The 12,548-nt window shown below is 39.1% G+C and overlaps 2 gene segments (V, D, J or C); both read right to left on the bottom strand.

The window, feature by feature from the left end:
* Positions 1-4,477: 4,477 nt before the first annotated feature.
* Positions 4,478-4,967, bottom strand: LOC105740869. The segment is given in 2 exon segments: positions 4,478-4,797; positions 4,883-4,967. Coding segments are annotated over 2 exon segments (366 nt in total).
* Positions 4,968-11,741: 6,774 nt separating this feature from the next.
* On the bottom strand, positions 11,742-12,231 carry LOC111814263. The segment is given in 2 exon segments: positions 11,742-12,079; positions 12,186-12,231. Coding segments are annotated over 2 exon segments (384 nt in total).
* Positions 12,232-12,548: the final 317 nt, after the last annotated feature.

The raw sequence follows: 12,548 nt of genomic DNA, 5'->3' as shown, positions 1-12,548 counted from the left end.
TTCTAGTTTTCAGATCTTACCACATTATTTCCTAGTCTTTTTATGTTAAAACAAGTGAAGGACTTGTGCCTAAAATTCAAAGTAACATATTTTGCAACTTGTTTTATCTCATTTAGTTTATCTATTATTCTGTAGGTCAATCCCTAGTAATCTTAAACTTAACTGGGAAAACTGACAGCCAATATTGGTAATTTTAGTATACTGTTTCTGAAGTTTCAATGAAATGTTGAAATGTTCATGAAATAAGCCTCTCATTTAATTAAAAATTATGTTTGGCACACTGTAAAAAAAAAAAGAAGACCCAATACTATTATGGGCTACTGGACTCTTTTAGAATATTTTGCTGAGTTTACACACCTATAATATTCAATAATGGAACTTAGAAAATAAAGGGGTATAGAGATGACTGTCCATTTTGTATCTGTGTATTCAAAGTGGTTAGGATAGATATATAGTTGCATTCTCTTAATGAATAGAATGTTTTGTTCTAATGGTATTTGTAAATAGGATCTCAAGTCCGCATCTCGTACAGCAATTAACCATTAAGAAGAATATATGCAGTGTATTATTTTTTGAAGCTGTACTTCCGATTTGATTTGAAACTGTCTCATTGCTATCTGTTTATCAATAAAATTTTGAAAAAATATAGATGGGTTAAATTCCATTTTTCACAAACATAATATCTTCTTTATCCAGTTCTCAGTTGATGAGCATCTGGGTTGCTTCCAAGACTTAGCTATGACAAATAGCACTACTGTAAACATGAGTACACATATATTGCTGTGGTATGATCTTTTCTGCTTTTCTGGAAAAATATGCAGGAGGAGAATGACTGGGTTGCATGGAACACACATATCTTGTAATATAAACAATTAATTTGAAGAAAACAGTTTCCATACAACAGATAATATATCAAATTTGTATTATTTTGTTTAGTGAAATTCTATATCATTTCTAAATTTTTATTTAATATTCATTTTCAAAACTAAATTTGAAATAATCATTGAACCCTGAGAAATATAGACATTCCTCCATCATGTATGTGACATTCATTAATCAGGAGACGGATGCAAAAAACTGGCCCCAAGGATCACCCAGGGACAGGGAGTCTGCAGCCCACAGCCTGCGACCTCACCTGCAGTTCCATCTCCCTGGTCTCCACCTGCAGCCCACATAGGAGAGATGGGGCTTTCCTGCCTCTAAGGTCCTGTGAGCCAGTTCAGAAGAAAAATCTCTTTCCCTGTTCTGCAGTTATGTGTACTATTTATCCTGCTGCTCTGGAGAATCAGATCTAATGCAGCCTCTCTACACAAGTTAGTGAAAGCCAGAGCTGTACCACGAATTACTTAATATTCCTCTATAATGGTAATTGTAACAGATACAACTTTCAAATCATTTCATATTTTCTGTTTCTTTACAAATCTGTATCCAGCATGTTTATGCATTTGTCCACTTAGTATAGTATAGCAAGAGTTTCTGTTGCAGAAATGAAAGAAATATTCCACTCCTAATTTGTTTTTAAATTTTATTTTCATTTATGTCCACATTACTCAAAAATAATTAAGTCATAGCCAGGTTGTGAATCTATTCCCTGACAAAATAGTGTGCTTATTGTTTTCCCACGGATTTTGCATTATTTTCTATTTTTATTTATCTGTTTCATTTCATTATAATTTTTGGTATCATCCCAATCAATTTCATATACACAGAGATATGCATAAGTGCATGTGAGGGTATATTTGCCTGTTCCTTTATATAGAAGGAAAAATAGGAAATACAGAGAATAAAGGAATCAATATATTCTAAGTATGTAGAACCTAGTTTCTAGAACAGAAGTAAACACGATGTGCTGCTAATATAAATACATTTTGAAAATATTAGAAAACTAAAATATAATTGATATCTTATGCGTATTTAGCGTTATTTAACTCTGTAAATGTAAGATATATAACATGATTACTGTTATGCAAATGTAACCTGATACTTATGCAACCTCTGTTATCAAATACCTGACAGGTGGTATTTCTCTTTGAACTTCTGGAAATTACCATTACTGAAGGAGAGTTTCTGTGGTTCTATTTACTATTTGTATAAATTGATTTCATTATATTTTAATTTGAATTGTTTACTAAGACTGTGGAGAGTTATCATGTAGAGTATGTCATGGATTTTTTTTTCTTATTTTGGTACTGGAAATCAAAATCAGAGCCTTGCACTTGAGAGGTAGGTGCTGTGCCTCTGAGCTGAGGTACACACCCGGCTGCTAAGGTGGCTTGAAGTATAACTATTTTAGTATATTTGTTTAAATTCAATGCTACTACAGCAGTCAGAGGAGAAATTTGATGTTTGAAACACTTGAAACCTATTGATGCTTTCAAGTGAACTGGCTATACCCAGCAAATCAACAAGAACAATATTGCATAATTATTATTTTTTTTGATGAGAAAAATACATAATCTCCTTTATTAGTCACTTCTCAGGAACAAAATAAATGATTGCTAAGCTCTGCTACCAGACTGTAGTGTGAATATCTATGAAGCTGTAAAATGAAAATCCAAACATCAAGTGCTGAAACATACTGTTAGCTAAATTCTGAAGCTACTCAGGAAAATTTTAGAAAGAACCAAAGAAAAACTCTCAAAATGAAATGTAATAAAATATTTAATATTTATGTGTACTTCCATAATTTTTCAGTATAGTTTGTAGGAAAATATATATTTTTACAATCATATGATATACATCATTTAGAAATTCTAAGAATCAAACATGGACCAAACAAAATCCTGAGGATGTAAGGGCAACGAGGCACTTATTCCAAAGGGGATGGACAATGGTTCTTCCACTGTGAAGGCTCTTTGGGAATTTCTTATGGATGCGAAAATACCAATGGACAGAAGAACATGAGGTGTTCACAGAACTGAAGTGAACATGATGCTATTGTGCACTTGCGGAGTATGCTTCCATCAGCTTCACCTCCTTCAGCTCTCTACCAGGGATAAAGACTGCTTGAAGGCACAGTGGAGCCATCAGCAGAAGGCTTCTAAAAGGAAGCATCTGAACCATCTCTATTAGCCAACCATGTCGTGGAGGCCCCAGGAGATTTCACAGGAAAGACCTCAACTGCCAGCCTGGCCCACTGGACTCCTCCCAGGTGCTCTGCTTTCACATTCTTCTGTCAGGGCCTCCACCCCTTGACTGTCTAAATGGCCACCTACTACCCAAAGGCACCTCAGGGATGCTTTTGGTGATCACTTGAGTAACATGGACACACATGAAGCTTGTTGTGAAGGCAAGTCATTGCTCATTTATCTAAACCCACAGAATGCACAGCACAAGGAATGAACCTATGTCAGCAATCTGACTATAGAAGGTGGTGGTGTCTCACTGTGGGCCTAACTGCTGGGACAAAGAGGGACTGCAAGTCTGGGTTCTGGTAGAGAGGCAGGTTGTACATGTAAGCAGCAAAGTGGTTCCTGGGAATTTTTTCTAAATCTCAGTATACGTTGCATTTAACATAATGATGCCCCACTCATATTCAAAAAAAAATAGAAATGGTAGCAACATTCTAGTCATTCTGTACAAAGTAAAGAGAACAAGGTCATGTGATTATGAAACTTTGCACTTAGATATTTCCCCAATTGTTTTGGAATTCAATAATATCTCAGTTGACAAGTGCTAATGTTCCTGATCAGTTCAGTTTACAAACAGAAGCATTCTATAAAATTTTACTTCCACTGATGAACTCCACATCGTGTGAAACAAAATGTTGGTAATCTTCTCCACATTAACAGGAATAAGAACATCTTTCCCTGAATTGTGTAACAAATTTAGTTTGTAAACTGATACATTACTATGTGTTCTCACAAAAATGATGATTTACAGTAGACAGATTTTTTTCTTTACTGTATTTTACGTGGGAAGTATGATAGCTATTTTCTGATTGGGAGGACAAAATATCTGAAAACCAAAATGAAAGAAAGACAGTTTCATTTATATCACAGTTGCTAGAGGCCTCAGTTCATATTTGGCAGGCTGTATGTAGCATAGTACATGGCAGAGGACAACAGATAGTGGTGGTAGAAGATAAAAAAATCAAAAAGAGAGGAGGTGGTGACCCTTGCTGTCCCTTAAATTGTATGGAAGCTACTCGTGCTTAGAATGTGTAGAACTCACATTCATAATGTAAGCATTGCACAAGCAAAGAACAAACTCTAGATTCAGCTTCTAAAACTGTATTCCTGATAACATAATGAGTCTTTAGGGAGACATCAGACAATAGCCATAATGAAGGGTGTCTGTAGTAGACAAACACACAATTATACCATTTCATTAGAATGCATACAAACTTTTGGTTTTTACATTTTTATCTACAAATTTTTCATAAATTTCTAAGCAAATTGAGTCTCATCATCTCTGTCTTTTCATCATCGAGGCAGCTGCTCCTCCCTGTGGGTTTCTGACACATGCAGGATGTGGGTCACCACACTGTGTGCCTCGCACAGTAATACATGGCCGTGTCCTCAGATTTCAAGCTGCTCAGCTCCATGTAGGCTGTGCTGGAAGACTTGTCAGCAGTGAGGGTGGCCCTGCCCCGGAACTTCTGAGCATAATTAGTATTGCCATTATGAGGGTTGATCTCTCCAATCCACTCCAGCCCCTGTCCAGGGCTCTGTCGCACCCAGTGCATCCAGTAACCAGTGAAGCTGTAGCCTGAAGCCTTGCAGGACACCTTCACTGAGGACTCAGGCCTCCTCAGCTCAGCCCCAGACTGCACCAGCTGCACCTGGCCACGGGCACCTGAGGACAGAAAACAAAAGTTTGGTGCTGCACACTCTGACATCTCTGCTTTCTTCCTCAAGACTAGAAGTAGGGATCACCTTACTTTTCACAGCTGCCATCAAGAAGAGGATTCTCCACATCCAATCCATGGTGAGGAGCTGTTCTTTGGAGATTCTACAGAAGACAGAGATTGCTGCAGAGTGCTCTGGTACATAGACCATCCATATTTACCTCAGCAGTCTCTGGTTATTTGCATATTCATCAGGGTGGAAAACTCTTAGTACTAGATCTGCTACAATATATATACAAGCTGTAACTGTACTTGGAGCATTCAGCAGTGAGATGTTGGGATTCTTGAACTTATACTTTCAGAGGAAATACATCTCCCACCACTCCGGATATCTTGTGAATGCAGACTTCCCATCACTGAGAAGTAAGCCACTACAGGAAGGGTCTGTTTGCGAATCTAACTTTGAATAGTCCATAAACTTCCTGAGCTTCTTCATGACCTTCAGTGTCCTTGGTGCTAGACAGGTGTATTGACCTCTACCTATTTGTATCAGATATGAACAGAACTCACTTGTATCGAATGTCAACAGAATTCATCGTTGACTCTTAGGAAGGAACTCTGCCCATTCCACATGTGTACTCAGAATGAGATATGTGCCCTTCTGATTTTAGCCTAGCCTCCTAAAACGGATTCTCCAGCACCTGTCTGGATTGATGATGTCCCATCTCTTCTACAGCAAGGCCCTTGCTGCTAAGACCAGCCCTGTGATGTACAATGTAGGACTGAGTTTCTGATCCTATGAAGGTTGGAACCTCAGTGTGAACTTGTGTAACTCAGTTTCATAAATCTTTCCTAAGGCTTTGTGTTGATTTTATTTGTGTCTCATTAACAATTGAAGAAGGCAGAATTTTGGAGGGTCCACAGAGTCTGCATGGTGTCCATCTGCATCTTCTTTACTCATTGATTGATCTACATGGTCCTTGTGACTGTCACATGCTGTGACCCTTCAGAACCCTGAAACACACTAATTCATAATGTCAAAACCAAAATCTGATAGTGAAGATCATGTTCTGTGCCTGCTGATGGGCTGCACCATTTCAGATTAAGAAAATCAGTCCTGTGTTCCAGCTTCACACTAATGAAGTATGCAAATCACTAGTACTACTAGTACTCCACATTTGCAGTTCTTTTTGAATGATTGAGTTAAACAAAGTCATATAGTGAAATATTTATCAAAGTGTGAATTCATTATAAACTGCCAATGTTGGATGAGTTTTTGAAAGTTGAGAACTAAATCCTGGAGTGTAACTTCCAGAGGTTCCACATCTGCTCCTGAACTGCAGCATTTCAGTGTGGATCCTGACCACCTCACTCTTCTCCAACCTCAGAAGGGTCCCTTTCTGGGCCTTGTGTAATTTCCTAGTGACTACATCACAGAAAACATATTCAACAAGCTACTGTGATTCTTTCAGTGAAGCTCTGAGTTTTCTAAACCATGACCTAGAGCAATAGATTTTTTTACTTACCCTGCTATGCTACAGGGAGACCTGAGCTGGGTGTGAGGAACAAGATGGGGCTTCCTTACAGGAGGTCTGTTCTTCCCTCTGAATAAGCCCAGCCAGGGGACCTGCAGGTGCCAAGGACCCTTCAAGCCTACTCTCCATCAACCCTCACATGAGACCATGGCATAAACCTTCCACAGATTCTGTGCGCAACTTGTCTTCAGTTCATACATATTTTTTTTCCATTTATGTATTTTGTACAGGGTCTCACTCCACAGCTCAGACTCTTAACGATCCTCCTGTTTTTTAGCCTTCCAAGTGCTGGAATTACAGGTATGTGCTATCACTCCAGACTCATTCACAGGTTCAGTGCACACTGGGGGTGGGGCCGGCGCAGCATGCGGGGCCAGGATTAAACCTGTTTCCCTGGGCTTGCCAAAGCAAGTGCTTATACACTGAGTTATCTCCTGGCCTCTGATTCACATTTTTAAGACAGAGAAAAAATATCAGAGATCTATAGGAAACCGTGTCTCTACAGCTTCCTTCTCTTCCTTCCTGCTGCTAAGTCATTTCCTGGTGCCAAATGGATCCTCTTCACCCGCTTCTTGTAGCACTGCCCCTGAAAGAGTTTTCTGTACATCTTGCATTGCTGTCCCCTCCCTATTTCTTTGGGCTGGTAATGCGCAATCATGTCCTCAGACCTCAGAATAATTTGTAGTAGAGTGTGTCCTTGGTCTTGTCTCTGGTGATGATCACTTGGCCCTTCATGAAGGCTGTATAATATTGTTGAAAAAAATCACATGACAACGAGGCAAGTCCAAAAGTTAAAAAAAGTGCTTTATTTTAGCTGGTACCCAGTGGCAATCTCTATGCAAGGTGCAAAGAGGCGTGCCGAGCATTAATAAGGTGCAGTATTTAAGCTTGAAAACCGCAAAAACAGGGAAGGGGTGGAGAGGAAGAAGTGGCAGGGTCATTAGTTCATTAGGTGGTCTTACTGGGTGGGGTGCTGAAATCAGCAATCATGGGGTACAGCGAGTCATTAGTTCATGGGGTGGTTCTGTTGGGTGGAGGTGCTGAATTGGCAGTTATATATAGTTCATTGAGATAAGGTTTGGGGAACAGATATCATAAGACTTGAGTCACAGGGGTGAGGAATTGGAGGAATTGGGAAATTGGAGGAGGAATTGGGAGGGGTCGGTGCATACAGAACAGGAACTCGGTGAGGTTAGAAGGGCAACAAAATGGAGTCAATTTTAACAGGGTACAACAATATGTGCTACCTCCACTCATTGCTAATTACCAATGCCCAGTCTTCCCCTCCCTGAAGCTTGGCAGAAATAGCACACACATGGCTTCTACTGGGACTCTATAGACTGCAAAGTGAGTCCTAGTGACTCTTCAGGATGCACCATGGCTCCCCACACTACACCTACTGCACCTCACACACAACACCTGCAAATGGTGTCACCTGACTCAGTATGTCACAAAGCACCCCTGTTTATCCTACTCATGTACAAATGCATATCCAAGATCTTTTATTTTCCACAAGCTATCAATCCTTAAAAATTTCAGCAAGAAAAATGAAGCTCAGTCTAAACATCTTTGATCTGTGCTCAATAATGTTAACTGAGAGGGAACAACATTGCAGCCAGGTCAGCACTCCACACCACAGCTACACCACCAGGCTTGGCATGTGCTTATCAGCAGAGGGAAGTCCTATTGCCATTTCAGTTTGTTATGCAGGCAGCTCTGAAGATAGATGTATCAAAGAAGACATCGCCTTAGCAAATATGACCATCCTAGGCAAGTTTGGTAATAGTGGAAATTATGATCTCTCTTTATGGGATAGTTTCTGGACTATGTATCTCCTCATATTTCACATTTGTGCACATAAACAAGAAATGGACTTTTCTGTATTAACAGTGTGCTTTACAGTCATGTAAGATTATGAAAATGGTATAATTTGTTCTGTTTTCTATATAGGAGCGGATGCCCTGAGAATGTTGTATTCATTTCCTGGGCCTGTTCTCATAAAGCTATGAACACATTGCTTACTGATCCAGCACCTGCAGAGAGAGGGAAGCACCTGGTGAGGTCCAGAACTCTGCCTCATGCAGCGTCAACGAGTGTGGTACCCCTGAATTCTGCTATTTGGTGAAGGAATCAGAAGCAATGGTGACACAGATGTTACTTGCTGAGTCTCACATTAGCTACTGTCATTACATCTCTGTCCTTCTGATTTGTATTTATCACAATTTTTTTAATTTTTGGTGTTAATTTTTGTTAGTAGTGTTCGCAATACTCAACGGTTATGTCAATTATGGGGAGATGATCTACACATATAATGCATTTAAGTCTTTTTATCCATTTCTTTTTGCTTGCCTCCCCATTTCCTCCAATTCTTTGTCCTTTTCCCTGTTACAAAATACGCAAGATCTAAATTACTATTTCATATATTATTCATTTTCTCTAATTTTGTTCCTCAGAAAAGAGAAATCATGTGAAATTTAAGCTTTTTTGTCTTTTATTTCACATAGATGATAGGATATATTAATGGCTATTTCTTAGATGGAAGAATATAATATATACATTATATATGTATTATAACATATTAAGAACACATAATAAGTTACCAAAGGAAAATGGTAAATACCAATGAAAAATTGGGCAACACGAATGAACATTAATTAGAAACTTTACAGTTAGATAACAAGTTAATGAAGTGAATAGAAAATTAAAATACTGAAGCAAAATCATTATTAAAATATGATGATCTCTTCTTGAATAAATAATAATGAAGGTATAATTACTAATAAACTATTGGAAAGTTCTATATTTAGATGATGAAATTGAAATATATTTGGTTTATAGCAACAAAATCATATACACATATAAATGAAGATCAGAAGAGAAGATGGACAAGGAAAGGGGAAGAGAAATCAATTCAATTAATTCTCCAAGTGCTCTGTTCAATTGTTTCAAGAATGTTTTAATATATATAATCTGCTCCATTTGTAGTACTGTTTCCTCATACACTATTGAAAAGAAAGGTCTGTGTCACTATCTTTTTATTTCTCTTTGTAAAGCAGAGTCCTTTCTCCATGAGCTGTACTCTCAGTAACATCTGTGCACTTCTGAAATTAAGGTTCTCCATGTATGAATTATTTGCTAAATATATTTTGATAACAGTTTTTCATAGAAAGAGAAGTAATGCTCATCATATTTCTTAATTCATAGTTATAAAAATTACATTGAGAATGAAATCAAATGGAGAGTAAATCATAAAATGATACTCTGATGGCCAAAGATTTAACTCAATGGTGCTGCACCTATCTGGAAAGATAAGTCTTGAATTAGATTTTTATTGCAAATATAATTATATGATGTTCCTTCACTTCAAATAATTTGGAGTGTAACAAATAAATAATACTGATTTCATCTCTAATTTTCACCCAGGGTAGGGGGCTAAATTCTATAAACCCAGAATTCTGAAAGAGAAATGAGAATTGAAACCTGAGCCATGCCCAGGAAACTTAACAATTTCGTAGAGACAAATTTTTTTAATTAAAATATTGACTGGGGCTGTAGTACAATGGAAAGCTGTGGGTTCAGTTCCCAGTACTTCAAACAAAACCACACTACGAAAGCAATTTTTCAATATAAATACTGTTCAACTGCTACATGCAAGACTAAGAAAGACATCTCATTCTATTGTAGAATTTAATACAATAAGAAAGCTGTCACACAGATGTGGTAGCACTTTTAACACTTAGAAAATGCTCTGCTTCAACAAGATTGTAAACATTGGGATGAAGAATTTCCCTAATTTTGATTTTGTTTTCACTTTAGGATTCCTGCCACAGTAGTTCAGAAATGTAGGAGCCATTCAAGCCAAAGCTTCCTATCAAACGTGTGTCTTATGGTTTCCAAGGCTCCAGTTCACCTCACAGAATATAGAATTCAGATTTGGCCGACACAGCTGATCTGGAGTGGAGTGAGGCTGGGCAGGGACAGAGCAGAGGTCCAGACTTCACAGCTCATGCAGACTCTGAATAGCTGCCATGTCCTGGGTCATTGTCAAAGGTGCCCCACCCTCTCCCAAGACCATGATCTGATACCCATTGCCCACTGTCAAGTGTGGGCTGCATCAGAGGAGGGGACCTGTGCCTTTGAAGAACGGGAGTCAAAGTGTGTGTGTGTGTGTGTGTGTGTGTGTGTGTGTGTGTGCACTCATGTGTGTGTGTATGTATGTGTGCCTCTGTGTGTGTGTGTCAGTGTATGATTTAGAACAACAATATTGATGGACCAATATTGGGGGTTGTCAAAGTCCACATCAGTACATCCTACTCTCTATAATTTTTTTCCCAAACAACCAAAATCAGTTTTTAAAAATAAGACATTAAGTTGAAAGTGCTTGACTAAGCAGTTGAAGTTGGATACAAGCACTATCACTCTATTCCTTAAAGCACAGGCAAAAATTTCATGAATGGAAAATCCATGTAGACAGAAATAGATTTGGCCTTACATTGACTCAGACAGAGAGAAGAAAGACCAAGAATGAAAAGCGATGGCCAAAAAAGCATGATGTCCCTGTGGCAACTTAGGGAAATGATTTATTATAACATTGGATGGGTCTTTGTAATTTTTCATTGAAATGCACTGATCAATAATGGCCACTTTACATTTAATTAGTGAGGTTACTGATGCCAAGAATATTAAAGAACAATTTGTTAAAAATTCAACATATTAGTTATAGACTTCTTAAAATATTATGAATGTTATAGAAATGTTGATAAATAAATGTTAGCTTGCACATATAAGTCATAAAGAAATAAATACAGAGCTCATTATCATTCCATTTACACAAAGGGAAAGAAATGACCCACAGGGATGAACAGCAAGGACGATGCAGGTAAAGTCCCCCCAGGGCTCAGTGCACCTGCTCCTGATGGGGACCTGGACGGCCTGGCTCTGTGCATCCTGATAATATGAAGTGTACTACTGTGTCCTCGGCTCCCTCTGGAGGGACAGAGCAGCCCAGGTTGTGTAGAGCACGGCCTGTTGGCCCTGATCACTGGAGAAATGAGATATTTCTCTATGCCCAGACTACTTTTCAGTTTGGGTTCCGATTTCATATCTGACTTTTACCAAGTTCTCTGAGACTCGTAAGGATCTTGTCCAGATGACCAAAGTAGAATTTTAGTGCAAATTTTAAACTACATATTGCACAACTGCGAATGTATTCTCCTATTTAAACACGTGTGTCTAATGAGAGATCAGAGGACAGGTTGGACTTATGAAAAGGAATATCTGGAATAAGTATTATGTTGAAAAGTAGATTTGGATCCTAAGTGGAAATTAACTTCCACCTCCCTGTAAATCTACTCTTGTTCCTCATGAATCCCCGGCTCCCCCTGCTGGTCCTGAGCGTTGATGCAGTGAGGTTTATGTCAGGGCTCACACTGACATCCCATCACTGTGTCTTTTATGCAGTAATACACGGCCGTGTCCTCCGTTTTCAGTTCTGTCATTTGCAGGTGCAGCGTATTCTTGGCGCTGTCTCTGGAGATGGTGAATCGGCCCTTCACAGAGTCTATGTAGGACGTGCTATCATCATTGCCGCTGATTTCCGCGATCCACTCCATCCCCTTTCCTGGAGCCTGGCGGACCCATTGCACAAAGGAGTCACTGAAGGTGAAGTCAGAGGCCTCACAGGAGAGTCTCAGGGACCCCCCAGGCTGCACCAAGCCTCCCCCAGTCGCCACCAGCGGCGCCTCAGCCTGGACACCTGCAAACACAGAAATATCCTGGTCATTAAACTATCACACATGCCCACTGTTTATCCCATCTATGTCCACCCACACCCTTAATATGTCTTGTACACTACAAATCACCTTTGAAAATGGTGACAAGGAGAACCCAGATCAGTGGGAGCTCCATGATGAGGCTCCTGTGCTCCGTCCTCATCAAGGAGTGAGAATACTGGGGCAACCATGGCTGGGCTGGTTTTCATTAGCAGAGGGAGGCCTTATTTGCATGGCTTACTGCTTTATAGACAGCTCTGTTGTGGAAGCCTCAGCTGGAGCTGGGTCCATAGCACAGCACAGCCTTCTGGGAGATATTTTATGATGTATATTACAATGGATATAAGAGTTTATTATGTGCCAGTGCTTATTCTGATTAGTTTTCTAATATTTGTGTGTGTATATAATAAATGGGTTTTTTCATTTGCTTAGTTGCGAAGCTCTGCACCTAGA

Source organism: Octodon degus, unplaced genomic scaffold, assembly GCF_000260255.1.
Source record: "Octodon degus isolate 3935 unplaced genomic scaffold, OctDeg1.0 scaffold00284, whole genome shotgun sequence".
Classification (NCBI taxonomy): Eukaryota; Metazoa; Chordata; class Mammalia; order Rodentia; family Octodontidae; genus Octodon; species Octodon degus.
Note: the sequence above shows the minus strand (reverse complement) of the source record. Positions and strands in the feature narration are given on the sequence as shown.